Source organism: Myodes glareolus, chromosome 7 (genome assembly GCF_982192425.1).
Source record: "Myodes glareolus chromosome 7, mMyoGla1.1, whole genome shotgun sequence".
Taxonomy (NCBI): domain Eukaryota; kingdom Metazoa; phylum Chordata; class Mammalia; order Rodentia; family Cricetidae; genus Myodes; species Myodes glareolus.
This window is the reverse complement of record NC_142032.1, coordinates 80,847,181-80,872,797: the sequence shown is the minus strand read 5'-3', so window position 1 is coordinate 80,872,797 and position 25,617 is coordinate 80,847,181. Positions and strand designations below refer to the sequence as shown.

Sequence of the window (25,617 nt, the reverse complement as noted above, 5' to 3'; positions counted from 1 at the left end):
TCCCTTCCCAGCAGCAGAACAGTGGCTGAAACAAAGTCTAAGACAAAATAAAGTGTTTGTCCTTTAAGATGCTTTCGTCAGGGTACTTTGTCATGGCACCTCAGGATTATCTCCTACAACATTTCAGAACTCCAGTTGTTCCTATTGCCATTTTCCCTGGAAGTGATCAGTGATTACCTGTGCCTCTAGTAAATAATAAGTAGAACCAAAGATATGAACACATATATTGATTTATTAGTTTCCTTTTTGACAGACTGAGTCAGGATGTAGTTCAGTTGGTACAATGTTTGTCTAGAATGCACGAAGCTCTGGGTTTGAGACTCAACAGTTTACAAATTGTATGTGCTGACGCATACCTGCAATCCCAGTACTGGAGAAACAGAGGTGGGTGGATTAGAAATTCAAGGTCGTTTTTGTCTACACAGTGTGTTAAAAGTCAGGCTGGGTTATAGGAGAAACCATCTACAATTTTTTAAAAGTTGAAATGGAGTCTTGCTATATTATCCAAGCTGACCTCCAACACGAGGCTCAAGGGGTCCTTTTGCCCAAGCTTCCCAAGAAGCTGGGACTAGAGGTGTGGACCATGATGACTGAGTGCATGTGCGTGTGTGTGTGTGTGTGTGTGTGTATGTGTGTGTGTGTGTGTGCACGCTTCTGGTCTTACCCAAAACCTTGGAAAGGATGGGCAAGTGTTCATCACTGCCCTATCTTCACACATCTTTTATAGGCATGATTCAAACTTCATAAAACTAGAGTTTATCCTTTACTCACTCCCTAACAACAGACAAAAATGAAACGTAAATCCTTTAATTTTATTTAGAAGGTGTTTTATAGAGATCCATCATGACATACCGGTAATGCACATTTGAAGGCACACAATTACGAAACATTGGCGAAACTGAACTCCCTCTCTAGCTTCACAGACTTCTCTCCTTTTCCCACCATTTTATGTCATCTAAACCTTGATTCCTATGTACTCCTCCCTCATTCTCATGTACTATTTTTTATTACATACATGTTATCTAAAATTAGTTTTGCTTGGCATGAACTTTATAAGCATGTATAAATATCTCTCACGGAATATCCGTTGTTTCTGAAACAGAAGTCAGGGAATTTTTGTCTCCCTCCAGCCCCCACACCAGCCCCAGTTTACTGTCACGGTTATGCAGTTTTTCCATTATATATATATATATTTTTAAAATATTCATTTATTTATTAAGCATTCAATGTACTGCTGGCAAGGAAGGCACCAGGTCTCATTACAGATGGTTGTGAGCCACCATGTGGTTGCTGGGAATTGAACTCGGGACCTCTGGAAGAGCAGCCAGTGCTCTTACCCTCTGAACCATCTCTCCAGCCCTCCATTATATATTTTTTTTTTTACAAATTTTTCTTCTCGGTTGTCAAGAACCCTAACCAGGCAAACGCTCTGAGCCACTTCCTAATATTTCAAATCTTGGGACCCGCCACAGTGTTGACTCTAAAATTTGTTACATTGTTGAATGACACTGAGAGGCGACAGAAAGTAATACTTTAGACTTGTTTCTTCTCGATGGAGTCTCTGCTCTTCGTCCCAGTGCTAAGGATCCTGCTCGCACTTCTGCCTTGAGTTGATCATACTTATAAAAATTCCTGACCGGGGCTGGAGAGATAGCTCAGTGGTTAAGAGCACTGCCTGTTCTTCCAAAGGTCCTGAGTTCAATTCCCAGCAACCACATGGTGGCTCACAACCATCTGCAATGAGGTCTGGCGCCCTCTTCTGGCCTGCAGACATACACACAGACAGAATATTGTATACATAATAAATAAATAAATAAATATTTTTTAAAAAAAATTCCTGACCAACAATAAAGTAAAAGAAAACCCCAGAGCACCTAAGACTACATATCCCAGAAAGCATCGCGGCTTTCCCAGCCTCTCGGGGTTACTTTAAGAAACTTCCGGTGTTTTGGGGCGGAGCTTAAAGAGCCTTCCAATGGACCGTTCCGTGGTCTGACTGGACGAGTAGCTTGGTCTAATAAACGTCATGACCCAGGCGCCAATCAGCAGGAAGGTGGCTGGGCGGCCCGCGGGGGCGGCGTCACTGGGCTGCGCCCGCCTAGCGAGCAGTAGTCCTGCGGCTCTGGTCTGTGTCTGTGTTTTTTGTCGGGTCTCCCACTGCTCGTCGCCCCCGTTTCCATGTCCCTGGTGGGTGCCGAACCCCAGAACATCCCACGAACATGGCCACTAGCTCGAGGGAGTCCTCGTTCTCTTCCTGCGCTTCGAACTCTGACCTGGATGACGAGGGAGTGCGCGGCACCTGCGAAGATGCTTCTCTTTGCAAGAGGTGCGTGGGGGCGTGGGGCTCGAGATGGGCGCCGGGATCCGGGGCCTAGGTGGCAGGCGGGCCGCTGTCCAAAGCACACGCTTGGACACTGGGGAGAAGCTGCCGCACCCACCTGGAGCGGACCTCCCTTCACGCCTGGGAAGTGCATGGAGCAGGGAGGGGTTCATTTAAGTCATACTGAACAAGTGTTTGTGAACCTGGGGTACCAGGACTGGGAGTAAGGAGCTGAACAAAGCTTACTTGATCTTGGCCTTCAGGTAAGACGGGGTATGTTGCAAGTATTAACTACAGCTTTGATGGGTTGGAAATGCAAGTTTTTTTGCTTTGTAGGTTGCATCCTATTAAAATTGGGCATGATTCCTGTGCTCTTGGAACTCAGTCCTCAGAGGTGTAGGTGGTAGGTCCTGGGCCCCCGCAGTGTTTGTTTGTAGAGTCAGAACCACACACAGACCACCGTATTTGTGGAGTGGTAGCAGATGGTGGTGGGACATTGCCAGTGCAGGTGTACCTAGAGAAAACACAAAGCTTGCATGTCTTTCATTCATTTTTTTTTTCCTCGCAACAAAGTTATTGAGACATTACATTGTGCTAGTTGGCAGGGTTTCAGTGATTGCGAATACTGGTGGAGCAAAACAGACATGGCGTGGACCTACTAGACTCACAGCCCAGTTGGGAGGAACAGTAAGCTCATCCTTTAGTGCTGGGCTCTTAGAGAGTCAGCAGTGTCTTTAGGGTTTGGAATTTTTACAGGGATGTTTAAACTGGCAAGAAAAGACGGAAAGAAGGGAGTAGGACAATGCTTAGAACAAGGGAGGAGTGGGGGCTTTAGAATTAGGACAATACCCTGGAATAAGAGGAGTGTGTTGGGGGCCAGAGACTATTACAGTGTGGGGAAAACAAGCTTTATTTATTTATTCATTTATTTATTTATTTATTTATTTATTTATTATGTATACAATATTCTGTTTGTGTGTGTGCCTGCAGGCCAGAAGAGGGCACCAGACCTCATTACAGATGGTTGTGAGCCATCATGTGGTTGCTGGGAGTTGAACTCAGGACCTTTGGAAGAGCAGGCAATGCTCTTAACCTCTGAGCCATCTCTCCAGCCCAAATACAAGCTTTTGAGTGAAGTCTAAGCCTAGGGATTTAAAGCAACAATTCTGGGGCCAGACTTTGTCCGAACTGTATAAACTTGCTCTCAACTTAAAAAAAAAAGTGTGTGTGTTTGTGGTGTATGTGCACACATGTGTGTGTGTGTAGGTGTATATACCTGTGGATGCTGGAGGGGGATGTTGGGTGTCCTGCTATGTCACCCTGCCTTGTTCTCTTAAGGCAGGATCTCTCACTGAACCCAAGACTCACCTTTTCAGCTAGACCTTAGCAATCTCAACAACCCCCTCTTCCCTGGTGCCCCGGGAATACTGATGTGTGCAGTCATACCCTCTTTTAATGGGTTGCTGGGGACCCAACTCAGGTCCTCATGCTTGTACAAAAAGTGTTCTTACCCACTGACCGTCTCATCAGCCCCCTAAGGTTTTGGTTTTGTTTTTGTTTTTGTTTTTTGTTTTGTTTTGTTTTTTTTGCTTTAGTTTTCTTGTTTCTGAAGTAGGGTTGGTAGGGTTGGGGAGATAGCTTAATTGGGGAAATACTTGCTGTGCAAGCATGAGAACCTGAGTCCACGTCTCCACCATCCATTAAAAAACTGGGCATGGCGTGCATGTGACCCCAGCCGGGGGAGGTGGAGACAAAGGGATCCCTGGAGCTTACTGACCAGCTAGTCTTGCCAGGTTGGCAAGTTCCAGGTTCAGTGAGAAACCCTGTCTCAAAACATGGGAAGTGATAGGGGAAGACACCTAACACCAACCTCAGGGCTGTGCATGTGTATGTGCATGCATCGCTGTACACATGTATATCACACAGAGTAAAAATCAAAAATACAAGACAGTGGAGATGACAATGCTGGTTTCTTAAGTGCTTTTGAAGATTCAGTGATGTTTCCTATCAGGAGAGCGTTTAGAGCCATGTGGGCACCTCGTGGGTGTTGCTGGTGGTTATGGTATGTATTCAGAGTCCTTGCACTGGGTCCTTGTCTATGAGAATCTGCATATTTTTAAAAACATATTCATATCTGTGTCTGTGTGAGTGCACACCGTGTTGGCAGGCAGGGGTTGCCTGCAGAGGCCAGAAGAGGGTGTCAGGACCCCTAGAGCGAGCTATAGGCAGTTGTAAACCACCCAATGTGGGTGCTGGGAGTTGAGCTTGAGGTTCAGTACTTGATCTTAACCGCTGAGCCATTTCTTCGGCCCCCATAAATTAATTCTTAAGATATACTTGAGGATTCTCTTTGCTTTCTGTGATGCTGTAATCAGCATCCTTGAAAATTTTTTTAATTACATTTATTCACCTGGCATATGTGTTTGACAGCAGATAGTGTAGACCAGTGGTTCTCAACTTTCCTGGTACTGCGATCCTTTAATATAGTTCCTCATGCTGTGGTGACCCCCACAACATAAAATTATTTTCACTGCTACTTCATAACTAAATTTACTATTGTTAGGAATCATAATGTAAATGTCTGTGTTTTCCAATGGTCTTAGACAAGCCCTGTGAAAGGGTTGTTTGCTGCTCACAGATTGAGAACTGCTGGTGTAGGGTGAGTCAGTTCTTTCCTTTTTTTATCCTGTGAATCCTGGGTCTTGAACTCAGGTCATCGATTTGGTTGCAAGCTTCTTTTCTTGCTGAGCCATCTTGCCTGTGACATCAACATCTTCATGCCACATAAAACTTTTCAGTCTTGCCAAAAGTTGTGATGTCACTTGATTGCTTTGGGACATATGAACAAAGTATTCTTCTCTTTGCCTAAGCCTTCCTCCCTATACCTTGCTTTTTTTTTTTTTTAAAATGGTAATAATAAAGTTTAACATATCTTTTAGATGTGAGGTTTAAGTAAGATAATTGATGCAAGTTGATGCAACAAGAAAATTGATACTAATGTGTCAATTGATAATTTGGTACAAAGTAAAGTTGTCAAAAACTTACTAGTAATAGTTTGGATTTGTTTTTTTTTTTTTTCTTTTTTGGTTGAAGCTGCTGACCACGTAGTAGCTGGTTCCTGCCACCCTGAGTTACAGCATCACATCCTGAAACAACATTTAAACAGTCAGCCCGCCTCCCAGGGCCCCTACAGTCCTGTCACTGTGTTTTGGTTCGCTCTCTCCTTTGGTGCAGAGTCCTGGAACAGTGGTGAAGTTGTCTGTGTCTGAGGTTGTGCTGAGGATGAGTATGGAGTGTTTTCAGCCACAGCAGATGTTTCAGGTTAGATGGTGATGCCACTTTCACCCGTGTCGTCTTCAGGACGTCCGCATCATGGCCTCCTTTGATGCGTCAGGTTTATATTTACCAGTGGATTTGCTATAGCAGCAGTCAATGGAAGACTGGCCATCATAGCCAGATCTCCCTGTACTGTTGCTGAATATGGTTTATCTCCACCCTAATCAGGATGGCAAGGCTTGGTTCCTGATGTGTCACTGTGGGAAATCATGCCTTTGAGGGCTGTTGAGGCCTTTAAAAAGAATTAATGCATTTCTTTTCTTTTTTTCTTCTTGGTGTATATGTGTGTGAATATTTGTTTGTCTGTGAGTGTTGGTGGTGTCTGTGTGCGCGTGCACACATACACACCTGTGAAGACCAGAAAAGGATGTCGTAAATGTCCTTTATCATGCCTTTTTCTTTTGAGGCAGGGTCTCTTGCTGAACCAGGATCTTTTGGTTTCCAATCAGGTTTAGAACCTATAAGCCCTCCCACCTCACCCTGGGATTACACACATGTGCAAGACCAGGCTTGGGTTTTTCTATGTGTGCTGAGATGCTTGCTTTTAACTACTAAGCCCTGTCTCCAACCCTGGATATTATATTTCTTGAAAAAGGACGTTTTTTATTCTTTGGGACTGGGTTGGTTGTTGTGAGAGAGGGCTGTCATGAAAAACCTTGTTTCTCTCTTTTTTTATATGCCTCTTCCCCATCCACTTCTCTCTTACTATGACACAGTCAGGGCATCTTGCCGGGTTGGGGCCTTGCTGTTTGAACCTCTAGCCACCAGAATCCTTTGCTAGATGAACTTTTTTGCCTTTTAAGGTTCTAAACCCAGTTGCTCTGTCACAGCAGCAGGAAAGAGACTCTGACTCTCTGCTCACTGTGTCTGTCATGCTGTGCTGCCTGCAGGTGCCCTGTTCTTTGTTTCCCAGCATCCACAGTACCTGTACTATTTCCTCTGAGATGAGTGCTCCATGTTCCATAGCCCCTCCAGTGCCTCAGCCTCTGTAGCCATTCCCTGTGCCTAATGTTGATGTTTCCCTAGGGGTGTCCATTACTTGAAAGCTTCCCAAGTGTTTTCTTCTTGTTTCTCACCTAGTATCCCCAAGGATCAGGTGTTTGAGGATATGTGTTCTCCGTGCTATTTGTTACCCTTCCCATTTTTGAGGTTCATTATATCCATTTGGATTGCTCCCCCTTTCCCAGTTACTCAACCATTCCTTAAAGACTTGGGTGGGTGCATGACTCACCTCTTCTAGTCTTCCTTATTTCTGTCTTTCTAGGCACGGGCCTTGGGGCAACCTCTCCAAATCCCACAGCTGGTTTTTGTATCATCCTTTATAGGGACCGATACAAAATATGGAGCACTTCTAAAATTTCTGTATCATCCGTGCACAAAGGCCAGACTAACCTCTGTGCCATTGCAGTTTTAGAACATGTGGTGCTGAAACACGCACCTCCAGTAATTCTTAATATAGTCAATAGGTGAGCTCAGTGTCCCTGTGAGCACCCAGTTTGCCGGGAGGCACTCAACCCTTTGTGACCACCCTTTCCCACCATGATACCATGATTCTCCACCCTGGGGTACAGTCTTCCTCTTTTGCAGTTGGTTTGGTCAGTTATTGAAGCTTCACCCACTTTCCTCAGGGCCATGGCTTTCCCTATCCTCAAGTCAGAGCCTGGAGTTCATAGTCCATCCTTCAGCAGTTGGTTGGCAGTGCCCCTATCTCTCTTGTCCTTTGGTCTTAGTAGACCTCTTCAGTGGATTAGGTGTGTGGCTAGAAGGCAGACAGTTGCAAGGAGTGGTCCTGCTGGGTGTGCTGATCTGAGAGAAATGTTACTGCTTCTGGTTTTCATTTCCTCCTGGAATACTTGTAGTATTAGGGCACTACTATGAATGTGTATTCACACTACTGTGAATGTGTATCTGTCAACCCTGTCTGTGCCCCTAACAGCTTGTCCATAAAGAAATTCTGTTTGTGTCTGTCTGTGCACATGTACTTCCACACATATATGCATGTGTGTGCTTATGTGTGTACTGGTGCAGTGCATGTGTATGTGCATGTGGACATTGGGGTTGGATGTCAGGTGACTTCCTCTATTGTGCTCCACTCTAGTTTTTGAGGAAGAATTTCTGACTGAACTTGGAGCTTACAGATTCAGCTAGATTCTTGGCCAGTGAGCTCCAGAGTCTCCTTGTCTCTGCCTTTTCCCAGTACTGGGGTGACAGTTGCATAGTTTCTGGCTTTGTACACGAGTGTTGGGGATCTAAACTTAGGTCATCTATTTTGCTTGCACAGGAAGAGCTTTGTTTGCTAGGAACACTAGGATTATAGACACCCATGCTAGGTGTCTGGCTTTTGTGTGTGTGTCTTAGGGTCTAGGGGTTAAAACTCACACCCTCGTACTTGTATGTCGGGCACTTTTTACCTGCTAAGCCATCTCCCTAGCACCTGGTTTGTTTGTTTTTGAGGCAAGGTTTTATTGTATAGCCTAGACAGGTCTTGAACTCCTGTCCTTTGTCTCAGTCTTGTCAGTAGCTGGGACTAAACTTCCTAACACTGTATCTACTTTCAGACTTCCTTCCCCCTCCAGTATACTGCTTAACAGAGGCCACAGACGCCTTCAAATGGCGCTGCATTAATGTCCCTCTAAGAGCCTTAATAGTCCTTTCCTGTGGTGACATTTGCCTTTGTCTTGTAGAACACACCTGAAGCCAGAGAAGATGAGTTTAGTAGCTGTACTCTCTCAGCAGGAGGGGGGAGAAAATACTTCTTAGGATGTGTGCTTCAGCCTGGTTGTCTGTAAGAGGGTCCATGGAACAGATTTGCTATGGCTCAAGTGCCAATAGGCGAGGCCAGGCAGTTTTGTTAGGGTGGTGCCCTCAGGCATGTTAGAAGGTTTGTCAGAGAAGGATTGAAACCGTGAGAGAACCTGGTCACTTGAGAGCTGGAAGAGAGGGATGTCTCATATTTTTGTGGGTGACCCAGTGCCGGTGCTGGGTAGTTTTTGGTCTACTTGACACAAGCTCGGGTCGTGTAGGAAGAAGGAACCTCAACTGAGAAAAAGTCTCCATGAGACTGACTTGTAGGCAAGTCTGTGGGGGCATTTTTTTTGGATTCATGATTGATGTGGGAGGGCCCAGTCCACCGTGGACAAGTGACAGTGCCACCCTGGGCAAGTGGTCCTGAGTTGTATAAGAAAGCAGGGGGAGCAAACCCTGGAGGGCAAGGGCAAGGTAACACACCAGTAACTAGTTTTCCCCAGGGCTTCTGCTTTGGTGCCTGCCAACTTTCATTTATGATAGACTGTGATCAGGGCATGTAAGCCAAATATATCCTTCTCCCTAAGTTGTTTTTTTATCATGGCGTTTCATCATAGCAATAGTAAGCAAACTGAGACAGTGATCTTATTTTTAATCAGTACTTAGAATTCAGCAGTGTACATATTCTGTGTCGCTCGTCACTCTGGCGGATGCCTTGTGTGAGTGTTCTGCAAGGTTGTTCACGTCCCACAGGAAAACAGCATAGTCTTGCTGTGGGTACCAAGCCAGCTGACCTCAGGTGAAGGTCTGGCTCCTGCTAGCCAGCTGGTTCCTTGTAACATGGGGGGCTGTCTTATTGGGGGTTTCTGTCCCGCCCGGTACCCCACAACCGGTAAGCCCCAAACAAAATCTCACAGAGGACTCTGTAAGTTATAAAGCTGGCCCATTTGCTCAGGCTTCCTGTCCACTCTTGTAGCCTATATTAACCCATTATTTTGATCTATTTTAGCCATGTGGCTCAGTACCTCTTTCAGTGAGGCAGATCCCATCCTGCTGCTTCGGTGGTCTGGGCGGGAGCGGGAGGAATCAACTTCCTCTTCCCCAGAATTCTCCTGCTCTCCTTGTATCATTTCCACTTCCTGTCTGGTTTTCCCGCCTACACCTCCTGCCTGGCCAATCAGCATTATATTTAAAACATGATTGACAGAATACAGACAATTCTCCCACACCAGTTCCTAGAGGTCAAGGCTGCTTTCCGTGCATGGTGGAAAAGGTGCGAGGTATGAGCAGAACCATTGGCCCTGAGGCAGAGCAATATGTTAGAACTTGCCAGAGGTGGGCAGTGGGCAGCAGGAGAGGCTTCTGCAGGAGGATGATGGCGAGACCCCACAGAGGGAGGATGTAATCGGCGGACTAACATGGTCTAGCACTCCTCCATTTGTCGTGCAGGAGGTGGGTGGTGACAAAGGGAGCCTTCCCTCTGTGCCACAGCCCAGTCCCTTAATACATATCTGTATTCTACCTGCTAGTCAGGGTCATTTTTTTTTATAATCACAAAGATTATTCTGTCCCTTGAAAATCTAGATCTTTATCAGCTACAAAGTACAAATCTCCACACAGTGTGATGTTTACCCACTGCCTTCCTGTGATCTGCTCACTCTGCATCAGACATCTGTCTAATTAGAAATCTCCACTCAGCTGTCTCAGAATGGCACCCGATGCCCTACTGCTAACTCCCTGCTAAAGATTGCCTGGCATGTTCTGCTGCTGCCCTTCCCTCAGCACAGTGACCTCTGATCTTCAGACGTGGTTCTGGAAGTCCTCAACTTGTATGGTCTGTTACCTTTTCCTCCCGAACTCTTTCAGGAATCTACTTCTCTCTTCCACCTCTGCTCCTGGTTTCCCAGTGCACAGTGGTCAGGTGTGATCAGAGTTGAGGCACTAGTCTGCCTCCTGAGCTTCCTCAGCCGTTCTTTCTTCTAATACGTGTGTCATAGGGCAGCCAGAAGTTTGTAAAAGGCTGACCTGATCATGTTCTTTCCTGGCTTAATGGCTTTCTATTGATAATGACCTTACCCAGTCGGCAGGGTCCTGCTCTTCGGACTTGTGCCCAGCATCACTTCATCAGCACCACTCTGCCTTCCTCTGTGCTCGCCTTCCTCAGAGCCACTGAGCTTACTGGTCCCTCTGCTTCAGATTAGTTGGTTTCACGTAATTTTACAGATCTGCACATTCCTTTACCTAGAATTCTTTAGTGAGTGCTGGCTTCATCTATGGAAGTGTTGTTCTGTCAGTACAGACGTGAACAAACCAAATGGGGAGCTCTCAGAAACCAGACGGGAAACTAGCCACATACCTGTCATGCCATGTGTGACTTGTGTGTTGGGGGGGTGTGTGTGACTAATGAAGGTTCCACTGAGAAGATAGATCTACAGTAAACACTTGGAGAAGTTGAGAGGTGAGCCCTGGGGACATCTGAGGAAACAGTATCCTAGGCAGAAAAGCTCCCCCCCCCCAGCATAGCCAGCTGCTGGACCTGGTCCATAAGCAGCAATACAGAGTGACTGAGAGAAGGGTCTGTGCATGATAGGTTCTCGTAAATTAAAAAAATTATTATTTTATGTGTATGAGTTCTCTGCCTACATGTGTGTATGTGTACCACATGCATCCCAGGGACCCACCAAAATCAGAAAAGGGCACTGGATCCTGTGGGACTAGAGTCACAGATGGTTGTGGCTGATGGGAATCAAACCTGCATCTTCTGGAAGGACAGCAAGTGCTCTTAGCCACTGAGCCAGCTCCCCATTCCCTCTTGTAACCTTTGTAACCTTTCTCTTATGAGTTAGGAGCCATTAGAGGATTTTGAGCTGGAGAATAAAGTTGTCTGATTTGGGTTTTAAAAGGACCGGGACAGCTTCCCTGTGAAGAACAGACTGTAGGGGCAAAGACGGAGGCAGGGAGACGAAGACTGTCCACTGCCAGGAACACCTTCAGTGAGGGCTGCTGGCGTTCAGGGCAGGCTGGTCGTGGGGGCAGAACTGCAAATCCATCACATCCTGGATGCTTGAGGGGCTAACAGATGGGTGTGGGTGAGACTGAGTACTCTTAAGATGATTACAGGATGTTGTCTTAGCTCAGCTGGGATGTGGCTCCCTCAAACAGATGCCTCTGATACCCACATGCCATGACCTGCATGGCTTTGGGATTGTCTTGATTAGGGTGATAGGGGGATGAAGAAATGACAGACTCATAGACATGCACAAAAATCTGAAATTGGAAGGGCCATGCTCTCTGAAAGTACATCAGCAGCCCAGACACTCAGTGTGTTTTTTATTATGTACTGCTAAAGGAGTCAGGTTAACTGATCTTTGTAGGACAGCAGTCTCAGGCTGCCGTCACCCCAGAGGAGGAAACAATGGGTGATACTTTCTGTACACACTGTCAGCATTTGTACGGACATAAGGACCAGAAGAAGGCCTTGCCGTTCCTCTAAGCCTGACCTGGGGAAGGCCTTGCCGGTACCATGAGTCTGGAGTATTAAGGTTCGTGACATGGCTGATCCCATATCAGCAGTACCCACTCAATGCCGCATCTGTTCCCCATACCTTTGTTAATTGTTTATCTAGCACTCTGTGTGTTTTCTTTGTGGTCAGCAGCTCAGGCATAATTTACAAATCCATTGCTTAATGTTTGTATCTCCCAGGCGATTAATAAACTCAACACAGAGCAGGGATGCATACCTTTGAGCCGTGTGACACAGGAGCAGGTTACTGGGTTACCTTTAGGCAAAGCTAGATTTGCCCAGAGGGCTTTGGCCCAGGCCTTTCTGGTGCACTGATTGCATCTTTAGAACTGTGCACCAGAGAGCAAGGTGGAGATTTTGATCTAAAATATTTCCAAAGCAGGTTCTACTTTCCATTTCAAGAGAAAATATACTATTACAGAAGTGGACCACTCTAGTGAAGATAAATGAGCTTCACAACCTGCTCATGAATGAAGTAAATTACACTGTGCTCCCTCCCACCCACCTGTCTTCCTTCCCTCCTTCATTCCCTTCCTTCCTCTTTTTCCTCCTTCCCTTTCTCTTTCTGATTTATATCTGTAGCTCAAGATGGCCTCAGGTTTATGACCTTCCTACCCCAGTTGGGAATGCATCCATACCTCACTCAGTCTCCGTTTGTGCTTTGCCAGACCTACTTTCTCTTTTCTTTTTTTTTTAATTGCATTTGTTTGTGTATATGTGTGTACATGCATTGGAACAATGGAACACATGTAGAGATCAGAGGACAGTTTGTGGGAATCAGTTCCCTTTCCACATGGGACTTGAACTCAGGTTGTTAATGCTTGGCAGAAAGACTTTTAGCTGCTGTCTTTCTGGCTCCAACTGTTCAATTCTTATAGGACAGAGGCGAGCACTTCCTCCCTTTGCGCCTTAATGTGAGCATTTTGTGCCTGTGGTTTCACAACAGTTTGCCTCATTGCCTTTAGCGGCTGTGCAGTGTCTATGGTATGTTGCGCTTTGGGTGCTTTATTTTTTTTCTTTAAAACCTGATTTAAAATGGTTCCAGTGTTACTTTTAAAATCCTGTTGTATAGCTCAACAGTTAAGATCACTGGTTGCTCTTCCAGAGGACCTGGGTTCAGTTTCCAGCACCCACATGGCACAGCTAACTACATGTTGTGAGCTGGATGGAGTTCCAGTTCCAGGGAATCTGACACTCTTTTCTGGCCTCAAAGGGAACTACATGCATGTGGTATACAGATATATATGCAGAGAGGTCATACTCATTAAATTTCTAAAGAATAGAAAGGAGAAAAAAATTGTATTGTGACCATCACCACTTTTCCATATGCTTTCCAGTAAAAGCAGAACATCTCAGAAAGAGGGTGTGTGGGTTGCATTCTTATACAAAGTGAACGTGTTATGAATTATGGAATAGTCTCAGTTTCTTAAGTTGTTTATCAACTGCCAGGTAGAAAATATTCTCTCTTGTTAATTTCTATTAAGTAATAGCTCCTATTTTAATTTATATTTACAACTTAGAATGTTCATTTTTAATCTGCTCCCTGTTAGCTTTATGTGGATAGTCACCATTTCATTTCTTCTCCTGGATTGTCTTTTTCCTGTTCTCTGGTTTTGTTTTGTTTTGTTTACACAGTGTTGTAATTGAACCCAGGGCCTTGGATTAATGCTAGGCAAGAGCTGCATTGAGCTACATTCTATTATTGGTTATTTCTATTTTGATTTTTAAGATTTTTGAACACTAAGGGTTGTAATTTTCCTTCTGTATTTGATGAGGTATTTTCTATAAGGCTGATGTGTGTCTTTCAATTACATTTCTTTGGTACATTTCATAGTAAAGGAAGTTGTTAATGTTCATGATGTTATTTCTGACACTAGTTAGGTGTGTGTGTGCATGAGTGTGCTCATGTGTGCACACACCCTCACACATGTGGAAGCATGGAGATATCAGGTATCTTTTCTTTTTTCTTTCTCCCCACCCCCACCCCAAGACGGGGTTTTTCTGTAGCTTTAGGGCCTGTCCTGGAATGAGTTCACATAGATCAGGCTGGCCTTGAACTCACAGAGATCCCTCTGCCTCTGCCTTCTGAGTGCTGGGATTAAAGGCATGCGCCACTAACGCTTGTCTGTCAGGTATCTTTTCTTGATGGCTCTCCACCTTTATTTTTTGAGACAGGACCTTATGGAACCTGAAGCTCATTGGTCGTTAAGCTCTGGCCAATGAGCAGCAGGGATCCACCTGTCTCTGCTCCACCCAGTAGTGAGGTTACAGTATACCATTGTGACTGAGTTTTACCATGGGCCCTGGGGATCTCAACTCAGGTCCTTATTGTGCATGGCAGGCATTTTATTAAGTGAGCCACCTCCCCAGTGCATTCTTTACTTTTTGACTAATCCTTGGAAAGGCCATTCCTATTCATTGTAAGGGTTGTTTTTAGTATTTTGGTGGGTTTTGTTTTTATGTTTTGAAATAAGTTTATATTATATGTGTTATAAGGTTACAGTGTTAATTTTACCCCTTATCTACTGACTGCTGACTTGAACTGCATGCTCTGTATATACTAAATTTTCATATTTAGTGTGTATATGTTCACTTTATTGCTTTTGTTCACTTTGATGACTTAAATCATTGACTTAAAAGTTACTTAATTGTATATTATCCTGAGCCCTTTCCCTTGTTTCTCAGGATAAGGAAAGTTTATAAAATTCTCCTAGTTTATTTGATCAGCAGTGGTTTAGGAAGGAAAAGCAAAAGGAGAAGATGGTGGCCGCAGATATGTGCCGTGAGCCCCCTTTCATCAAGGGGGCAGTATATTTTGGGGAAAACCTACCCAAGAGACTTCTTTTTGTTGGTGTTTTGAGACAGGGTCTCTCTCTTCATATAACCCTGGCTGTCCTGGAGCTTTCTATGTAGACCTCAATCTTTTGCTCTGCCTTAGCCTTCCAATTGCTGGATTTAAGGCATGTGCCATCATCAGGGAGACAAGAGCTATATCCCCAGTAGATTTGACTATTTTTGGACATTCTGTAATGAATCATTTAGTATATATTCTTTTTTTTCTTTTTTGATATAGGATTTCACTGTGTAACCCTGGCTGGCCTGGAACTTACTGTATAGAACAAGCTGACCTCGAACTCAGAAAGTGCTGGAATTAAAGGCTTGTACTAGCATTCAGTGTATTCTTTGAGGTTTATTGATGTGTATATCATCAAAGATTGTAACATGAAAATGGCCTGCTTATTTGGGGTATCTATCCCGCTCAGTACCCCACAGCCAGCAAGCCCCAAGAAAATCACACAAGAGATCTCTATAATTTATAAAGCTGATTGGCCCATTAGGTCTAGCCTCTTACTGGCTAACTCTCACATCTTGATTAACCCATTTTTCTGATCTATGTTAGCCATGTGGCTCAGTACCTTTTTCAGTGGGGCAGCTCACATCCTGCTGCTTCGGTGGTCTGGGCAGGAGTGGGAGGAATCAGCATCCTCCTTCCCAGAATTCTCCTGCTGTCCTTGCATCATTTCTACTTCCTGTCTGGTTTCCCTGCCTACACCTCCTGCCTGGCCAATCAGCATTTATTTAAAACATGATTGACAGAATACGAACAGTTCTCCCACACCAAAAGATACACAGACACAGACAACAAAGTAGATTTTAATCAAGAAAACTCCTGCATTTCAACTCAGTCTAGCATGAACTGAACCAGGCTTCCAGTTCAATAGAATTGACTGGCTGAGTGTTTCAAAGAAGAATGAGAAAATACCGAGGTGTGCAGAGGCTCAGTGGGGTTAGGGAGTTGGGGCTTACAAACCCTGGGAAGGCAGGGTTGGCTCATGTCGAATCTGCCTGGTTTTGCTAACTGATGTTTGTGATGTTAGCTCTCCCCCACCCGCCAGGCCAAGAGACAGACAGGGCCCAGCTGGAAGAACAGTTCGCTCCCTTTAGCAGCCTCAGCTTTTCTTAGACAGGTACCCTAAGGTGGGTTAGGGTCGTCCTGGAGATGGGTCCCTAAGCTGTGAGCAGTAGTGTTTGTGCAGATCTGTATAGCCTGTGGCTAAGGCCTGGTCAGCAAGCAAGCTTAGGAGTCTGCTTGGTCAGAGGTCGTCTGCTCCTGTTTTCTTGTCTGATTTCCTCACTCACCTGCTGATGGACATTCAGTGGGTCCTGTATGGACCGTTGTAAATAGGCTTTGGTCAGCATTCTTTTTTCAGTCTTCCGTTTCTCTCAGATTCTTCTTGTTTTGGAATTGTCTAGTTGTGGCCATTCAGTAATCTGAATATATCTCTTACATTCAAAGAGACTGGAACTTTCGCTGGACTTCACAGCCAGTTAATAATACACCTTGAGGTCACTTAAGACCAAAGACAGCCTACTGTGTACTCAGACTGCTTGTTTAGCCTGCCTCGAGGAGAACAATGGAACAATCAACCTTACTTGCCCTGGATTCCCATGAAGTCAGCTTTTCGACCTTAGCTAATGCGTAGCTGCAGTCTTAAGTGCTATACTCTTCTATTCCCCTGACCAGAGTAAAACACGTGAGTCATTAGCTGAAAGCAGCAAATACAGGAGCTGGAAGCAGCTCCCAAAGATCTACCATAAAGGTTGAAAGCACCCATTTATGGATACTGGATGATAAACATTATTTGTCGTCTGGTCAGGTGGGGTCAGTTGGAGCCAGTGACTTAACTACTTGTAGAACTCTGTTAGAGATTGCTGTCAAGTACCCATTCCTTCTCCATGGGATGCTTTCTGTGCTGTTCAGTAAGTATAAAACAAAGGCCTTTGGACTTTAATGAGCCTATGGAGAAATAGTGTCCCTGTTAGTTTTCTAAAGAGTTATATTGGGATTTTCTCATAAAAATAATTGTCATTATATGTCTTAATCTGCTCAAGATCATCCCATGGATGTCTCTGCTGCTGAATTAATTATACTTGGTTTTTCCTCTTTTCTCTTGGTAGTGCCCCAGTTTGTACAATGGATGATTCTTTCCAAATCTTAAAAATAAAAGATATAGGTACAATCCGAAAAAAAAAAAACAAAAAAAAAAAACAAAGGCCTTTGTGAGGGACAGACACAGATAGACACACACAGAGGCATGATCACACACAAGACAGACAGACACACATAGAACATGCAGGGGACAGATCACAAGACAGCCTTTGGCAGGCACAGATTGAGACTCATACACAGACGACAGAGGACAGAGGGAGCACAAAGCAGAGAATTCAGATCTGGCCTTGGTTAGATGACTCCAAGGGGAAGTCATTGTATTTCTTTTCTTCATGCCACGCTGGTGCATTATTGATGACTCAGTTAATCACTGATGCATTATAATTGTTGAACCCAGTCATAGTGTGGGCTAATTTTCAACCACCACGCTGCTTTTCCTCCTGGCTCATGTGACTACAAGTCCCTCCAGCGATGCACTAGAACTCCAGTCTCTGGATTTTTGTCACATGTGGCATGCCAGTATATGGGAAATGCATCTCGTTATGGTTTTGAATTATATTTTGCTGGTGACTAATGACATCAAGCTCTTTTTTCATGTATTTATTTGCCGTTTTTACATCTTTTGTCCAGTGTGTTCAAATATTTTGCCTGTTTTTGTTGATGTTATTTTTCATTTGTTGGAGGTTGCATTATATATTCTAGGTAGAATCTTGTCAGGCAAATATATATGAATGGGAAAATAAGCTACTAGAATATCATTTATAATGGGACAGAAAAACTATATATGGTAGGAATAAATCTAATGAGAGATATGAAACCTCTCCACACAGACACTTACAGAATATTGCTGATCAAGATTAAAAACCTAAATGGAAATGGGCTTTCTCATATTGGAAGATTTCTGAGTCAGCTATGGGATAGTGCACAGTTGTAATCACAGCATGTGTGAAGTGGAGGCAGGAGGATCAGGAGCTTAAGGCCATTTCAGCTACATAGTGAGTTTAGAGCTAGTCTGGGACCATGCCTCAGAAACAAAATAAAGCAAAAAATAGATTTTTGTTCTATTCAGGTTGATATATAGTTATTGTAATCCAATCAAAATCCTGTCCATCTTTTTTGAAGAAATAGCAAGTTCACTCTAAAATGCGTATGGAAATACAAATGATCTGGAAAAAAGATCCAAAGTGTCTTGAAAAGATCAAAATTGGAGAATTTCCACTAACTTTAATTATAGAGCTTACTGTCAAACTGTGGAATGAACAGTAGCATAGTACAAACAGTACAAAAGCCAGGCAGCAGAGAGAGATGAGCATTGGTACTCAGCTCACTTCTTTTTATTCAGTTTAAAACTCCAGCCCACGAATGGCAAGGGTAAGGGAAATAGGCCCTTCCTCCCAACCCCTTGCTTCTGCGACAAGACAGGCAGGAGTACCACCCTCAACCCCAGGGGCATGAGAACAGAAGAGCTGGCTCTGCCACTCACCTAGAGAGCAGGCCCTGCACCTCGCCCCTAGCTAACCAGTAGAGCTGATCCTGGTGTTATGAGTGGGGTGAGCTGAACCCAAGGCTGTGAGCTCTCCTTGCTGTCTGCTACATTGGGTGAACTAACTGGGGCAGTGTACGGCAGCATCATCACTGGATTATGACGGGAAGCTTGCTGGCTGACGAACCAAGCTACCACTCAGGCCCAGAACCAGGCCTATGAGTTAGCCCACCCCAACACCCATCTCATCTATGAACTGCTGGAGCTTGTGAAGGGGCTGGACCTACAGACTCAAAGCTTCAGCATCTCCATGACATAAGGCAACAATAGGATATCCAAGAGTCCCAGTGAGGGCCCACTATCGAGGGTGTGGCAGAAGGCAGAGGCCTTGAACCAGACCAATGACTCACTGCAATGACACAGTAAAGATGTGTGGACTAAAGGGTATACTGTGTGACTCACTGGGCTACACTACAGCTTCCACATTTAGATTTTGGGTTGTTTGTTTGTTTTAGTGGTTTTACTCTTAAATTTTGTTCTGCGAGGGTGGGGGGAGGTTGCAAGAACAGAGGGTGGAAGCAAGGGAATAGGGAGAGATGAGTGGTATCAGGATGTATGATGTGAGATCCACAAAGAATCAATAAAAAGTTAAAAAGCAAAAACACTCTGGCCTGTGGAATGGTGCTTCCCACTTATCTCAGTTAACCTAGTCTGCAAACTCCCTCACAAATGTGCCCAGAGGTTTGCTTCTGTGGTGATCCCATCCAGTTGACAGTGGAGATTGACCATCACAGCATCTTAGCATTATATTACATATTGACTCTTTTGCTGAGTTGGAGACATCATACCAAGGGACCTTTCTGGTTGAACTCTTGCCATTTGTGTTAAGTGATGCTTTCAACAGTGCGAGGGCTCCTTTTCCGTGACTAAATTGCCTGGTGTAGATAACTGAAGGGGGGAGCCATTTCTTTCGGCTCCCAGTGTTAGAGGGTACAGTCAGCCCACAATGTCCTTGGCTCAGAAGCCTGAGCAGAAACATCATGGTGGAAGAGAAATGTTCTGTCCACGGCAGACCAGGAGGGGGGGATGCCAGTGCTCACTTGACTTTTCCTTTTCCTCCTTTAACTTCATCCGGCCCCCAGGAAGTGGCTTGGCACATCCCACATTTGTGTGTGTCTCCAAGGTATATAGTTCCTTGTGTGCTTCAAGAAGTCAGGTCTGGCAGGTGTACTCAGCCCTCAGCAAATCCTTAGGTGTAGCCTGTCACCCTGAAGATGCTGCTTCCTGCTTTCTATACATAAAGCAAGAAGATGCCCAGGCAATGGGATGTAAACGTGGAAGTGAGGGAGGTGGAAGAGCAGCAATAAAATGATAGCTGGAGGCGGCAAGAGCCTTAGAGACCACAGCACAGTGCAGCTCACATCCAGGGTCGAAGTTTGCAGCCAAGAGTATGTGTGCTGTTTACATATCTAGACAGACACACGTGTGCACAAAGACAGACAGACACACACACACTGGTTTTCTACATTCCAAGAAGCTCACAGCCTGTGATGTGCACCTTACTCGCTGCCTGAAAAGCAGTCCCACCCCTCCAGGAGAGTGTCAACATTTGCAATAATGCCTCGCATGTAGTGAAGATTTGAGGAGCGTCCCAGTGGAACTTGAGGCACCAGCCTTGATTCTCAGGCTGGAAGATCAGGAGGGCCCTACCCAGAACCCAGTTGAAGGGATTTTGCACCTCTCAGATGAGGGACTTCTTGTAGTTGACACTCAGGCAAATTGGATGTGGTCAGTAAACATTTCTTGAATGAATAGGTGGTTGGACTAGATTGGTGTTTCCCATGGGAATAGTGAGAGGTGGTTATAGGTAGGACACAGACATTTTACATCTTAGTGAGTGTTTATTACAGTGTGTGTTAGAAGAAAATACAAGGGAGCAGTTAACTGTGAAAAACAAAAGTGAGTCACTTAAAGACCTCCTGCACTGAGCAGGCAGTGGATGAGTATTTGGAAATTAAAGCAGGAGTGAATTAAATAAAGGCTGGGCCAGTGTTCAGTGTCTTTCCAAGTCGGGGAGCTCTGTCTCTTTGGATATAGGCACTGAAAAGAAAGTTGGGTCTACTGTTCTAGGGTTTTTTTTGTGTGGGGGGGTGGGAAGCACAGTGGAACTGGCAAGTAGAGTTGGTGCTTAGCATCGTGGGCTGTGCAGATCAGCTGCTGCTGATAACGTTGTAAGCCTTCGGTATCTATGGGGCAGTCCTGGGTACCTGGGTCAGTTAGTTCTTAACAAGATTGGGACATCCTGCTTGTGGAGTTTTCATAGCCGGTGTTCCTGTGGAAAACTCTTTGTTCCCATTCTTGGTTATTTTCTGAGGATCAAGCCCTGGAGTGGGATTGTGGGCTCATGTGTGCATGTGTTCCGTGACACAGCGCCTTGTGGCTCAAGTGTGCCTGGTCACCTCCTGGCAGCAGAGCTTGAGCGCCCTCTTCCTTCTTCTCCAAACTCAACGTCTACTCAGAAATAGTTTTGTTGCCAGTTTGAAAGAAGAAATAGCACTCTATTTGCGCTTTTATTTTCCCTTTAAAAATTATTATTGAGGCTGAGTTTTTTGTATTTGTTAGTTAGTTGTATTTCTTTTGTGAATTGTCCCCAAATATGTCTTTTCATCCATTTTCTTCTGTGAATTTTGGGGTGCTTTCTCCATAATTTGTGAGAGTTCTTTATTTTGTGGGGATATAAGTGTTTTGTGATGGGCTTCTGGTAGTTCTCCTGTTCAGTCCTTGCCATTCAGGTTTATTTGCTAGTCAGGCTTAAGTGTCTCTCATAGGGAAGGCGGCTATTTGATTCTGTGGTGCGCAGGTCTTTGCACTTTACTCCTTTGGAGTCAGATACTGTTTATCCTCTGTGTGTCTCACGGTCTCTTGTCTGTAGGGGCTGCCATCGCCTGTGCTGGTAGGTGCAGTAGGTATTTGCTGGCTTGGCTGGGTAGTTTCCACTATAGCCCCAAGTGCTTTTCTCACTGTGGCGTTTAAAGACCATTGAACGTAGACCTGAATTGCTGTTTGAAACTATCTTTTGATGCCTTCTGATCCAAGTCAGATGAAAGAGCCAATATTCAAACTCACAGAGTGAGAGTCAGAACTTCGAAAAAAAAAACCTCAGACAGTACAGTGGCACTTTCTTATAAAAAGCCCCCTGAAACTCATGGATTCTGTGCACTGGAAGCCAATAAGCATTTCTTTGTGTGAATACACCAGTTCGTTTAGTTAATCTCACATTGGTGACCTGTAAATCCCTGAATCTGACGCTCATCTTGCTTCATTTAAGTAGCCTTCTTTTCCTTCATCACCTACCGTGTGTTGTAAAAAGTCCTGTATGTTGGCTGTCTGCCTGGCCAAATGGTGAGGTACTGATCTATCAACTCTAGAACACTCCCTTCTCCTTTCCTGTGGTAAGGATTGGAAAGAATTGTGGTTGCTTCAGCTAAAGATACGCCTTTTGCCACTAGATGGCACTACAAGATTTCTCTGAAAACATAATCTCCACACTGAGAAGACAGCTCACTGCAACTCAATATGTACCTCAAAACTCCCGGAAACAGTCTTCATTCTTCCTGTGTGTAACACATGGTGGTATTTTCTATTTCTTATTCTTGTCTTCATATTTAAAAAATGAAGATTTGCACAGTGTTCAAATTGAATTTGATAGTAATGAGGCACACATTGTTGAAATCCATATTGTTTAATTTTTTGTTCTTATTTATTTATTTTATGGTATTAGGATTGAATGTAGTGCCTTAAGCAAGAATGGTTCCACTGAGTTGTTTTGTTTTGTATTTTTGCTTGCTGAGACAGGATTTCATTACTTAGCCCCAGCTGGCCTGCCTGGAACTTGCTATGTAAATCAGGCTAGCCTAGATCTCTCAGAGATCCGCCTACCTCTGCCACCCAAATGCTGGGATTAAAGATGTGAACCACCATGACTGGCTCTACAACTGAGCTTTATCCTCTGTCTACTGAGTAAACTCACTGTGGTCAGACTGTAAGTGTGTTGTTTGCTTTGGACTGTATAGACTTAGATAGCAAGGCCTGGATAGTGAGCATTTTTTGCATACTATATTAAATACCTCACTTCACGTGCTTCCTCATGGTACCAGCACATGTGCAAACACCAGTGAGAGACAAGCCTGTACAGAAATATGGCACTTACTATGGCAAGGCAGAAGTCAGTCTTGTTACTTAGTGTGCTGCCACACATCTGTAACCTCAGCCCTTGGAGGGTGAGGCAGGAGGAATGCAGATGCTGATATGCCGAAGACCTTGTCTCAAAACCTAAATCAAATAAGAAAAGGAGTCTTTTTTAAAAGATGTATTTATTTATTATGTATACATTGTTCTGCCTGCATGTATTCCTGAAGGCCAGAAGAGGGGACCTGATCTCATTATGAATTGTTGGGAACCACCATGTGGTTGCTGGGAATTGAACTCAGTACCTCTGGAAGAGCAGCCAGTGCTCTTAACCTCTGAGCCCTCTCTTTAGCCCAAGAGAAAGAAGTCTTATTGGTAGTTACAAGGAAAAGATGTAGTGTCTGCTTCTGGGAGCTTAGACTGCAGCTTGGAGATGTACTACTGCACACACCCGTTAGTCCTGACATAGTTTTAAGGAACATGGGGCTAGAGGTGTAAAGACTCAGAGTAGGAGTCAGGAAACTTTCTGTTACAATTAATAATCTTGACATAATGTTTACCTAGTGAACAGATGATCATAAGTCCCTGTGAAGGGTGAGATGGGTTATTTTTATTTAGGGTCCTGGGAAAGGAATTAGCAATAAGAAGAAGAGAGGTGAGACATGATTGAAGTGGAAAGCATCAGTCAGGGTGGTGTCATGTTAGTGTGAAGATGTTAGGTGGGTCTTGTTAAGGGGCTGTGGGGCAGTCCATGTGCATTTATTGGACATATTTATGAAGTCGATATTTTTCCCTCCGTGGTTCTTGGGAACTTGACAGTGATGCCTAGGACTGAAAAACCCGTGCTCACTGCCTGCCTTTTCACCTCTTCCAGGTTTGCAGTGAGCGTCGGCTACTGGCATGATCCATACATCGAGCATCTTGTGAGGCAGTCTAAAGAGAGGAAAGCCCCTGAAATTAACAGAGGTAAGTGACCATCTGCCTTCCCACCGTCTCAGCACCCTGAGCCCTGAGGCTTTGCAGATATGCTCTTAGGGAGCCTTCCAAGGTGTACACTTCACAAAGCATAGGTAAGGCCTTAGTTCCCAGTGTTCTCACCAACCTGGGATTCTATAAAACTTTCTCATCTCAACCTGATCATAAAAATGGTGTTACTGAAATTGGTTGTCTGTTTCCTCTGTTTATAAAAGAGACTACATTTTCCTGTTTAAAATCTATTCATATCTACAGATATTCGTAGAGTGCTTGCTTAGCATGCACAAGTTCAGGGGTTCAGCTTCTAGTACTGAAAAATATGTGCGCACACACATATATACACACACAACCTCTTTATAAGCCAAGTGTGGTGGGGCATGCCTGTATTTCCAGTGCTCTGAAAGCTAAGGCAGGAAAATAGTGAGTTTAAAACCATCTGGACTATACAATAAGGCCCTGTCTCAAAACAAACAAACAAGCAAACAAACAAAAAACAACCACACACACATAAAACACTAAGCAAAAGAAAACTATTATGTATCTTTCGCTGTGAACTATCTGTGTGACGGCAACCTTTTGAGGGTTTTTATAGTGTTTAACACTGTTGGGCTTTTAAGTCATTTCGTCAAGAGTTTGAGGCAGAAACATGGTTTACTTTACTTTCTGCCCCAGTGAAAACTAGCTGAGTGATCTTAATTCAGCTGTGTGCAGTGTTGGGGAACTTTTGGCTCCTAGAGGTAGATCCTTGCAGATAGTTTCTGTGAGCAATGCAAAGAGATTTAAATACCACGGGTCCCCGGGTAAGGTCATGTTAGTTTCCTTGGCATTCTTCCCTATGGTCTTGAGGCAGATTTCCTAATGAGTGTTTTAGAGCCAGTGACTCTTGTGGCACCTGGTTCTCTGGAGGCTTTGAGGGACAGTGTGTGTTACCCCCGAGTGACTCACAGCTTGTTTCTCTGGAACTCTCTTTAAGGATATTTTGCTCGAGTTCATGGTGTCAGCCAGCTCATTAAAGCTTTTCTCCGGAAGACAGAATGTCGTTGTCAAATTCTCAACCTAGGGGCTGGGATGGACACCACCTTCTGGAAGTTAAAGGTAATTAAAGGCTCTACTACAGTTGCTCCAGTTTAGTTCTTTGGAGATGATTACTTAGTTTAAACTTTTAAAAAATATATTAGAAGAGGGGACTGTCTCAGCTGGTAAAGCAGAGACCAGAGTTCAGTCCCTAGGATCCACATAAAAAGCTGGGCATAGTGGTTTGCACTTGTAACCCCACTCTGGGAAGTTGGGGTGGGGCAGAAACTGGTGATCCCTGGAAGTTTTTGGGCCAACTAGCTTAGCCTATGTGAGGGTTTCCAAGACAATGAGAAATCCTGTTTTGAACAAAAAGTAGATTGCACCTGAGAGGAATGACATTTGAGGTGGTCCTCTGCCTCCACATGCATGTGTAAACACAGTGATCATGCAAACACACGTGTACATATGAACATGCATATAAATTTAAAAAATAAATATATTGAAGTAATTCAATAGGCTTTTTCATCCCATTCCATCTGCCTAAATGCACCCCATAGTCACCCCTAATATAACTGTCAACCCTTTGTTTTTCCTCAGGGCCCAATAATTTAGATCGTTTCTAATTGTTTTTGTACTAAAACTTCATATGTTTTCTTCTGTGTGTTGATATACAGCATGAAGAAAATAATTTCCACCAGAATCACTGAGACCAAATCTATAAATTTATGAATTTGTAATTTTGGTAGTAACTATGATCTGTTGACCATGTAATGTCATTTAGGGTAAGAGTCAGAGATTTGTGAAATGGATGTGCAAGGTATGACATAAAGCCTGTTGTGGTTGTTCTGGTTGGAGCTCTGGCTACCCTGAGGGGTAGAGAGGCAGATCTGATCGTACTCACAAGGAAGGGACATGATTCTGCTGAAGTTCTGCCTTGACTCCATGATCCTGGTTTTTCTGTGACATGTCCTCTCTGTCACATGTCCTTTCTTCAGGTTTGTGCAGATTTCTTGTCTTCTCTGTGAGGTCTGTCATGTGTAGTAATGGGTCTGTACATTTCCCTAGTTACTTGTAAGTGT

The 25,617-nt window shown here is 44.3% G+C and overlaps 1 protein-coding gene and 1 pseudogene across 1 annotated transcript in view; one reads left to right on the top strand and one right to left on the bottom strand.

Moving 5' to 3' along the window:
- The first annotated feature begins 2,069 nt into the window (after positions 1 to 2,069).
- Lcmt1 (leucine carboxyl methyltransferase 1) overlaps positions 2,070 to 25,617 on the top strand; it is a 61,061-nt gene continuing 37,513 nt past the window's right edge. Inside the window, exons 1-3 of the mRNA XM_048460337.3 lie at positions 2,070 to 2,326; positions 23,421 to 23,512; positions 24,495 to 24,616. Of these exons, the coding sequence (XP_048316294.1) occupies positions 2,220 to 2,326; positions 23,421 to 23,512; positions 24,495 to 24,616 (321 nt within the window). The 5' untranslated portion in view covers positions 2,070 to 2,219. The remainder of the gene's footprint in view (positions 2,327 to 23,420; positions 23,513 to 24,494; positions 24,617 to 25,617) is intronic.
- LOC146893455 (U6 spliceosomal RNA) lies at positions 6,991 to 7,090 on the bottom strand (annotated as a pseudogene).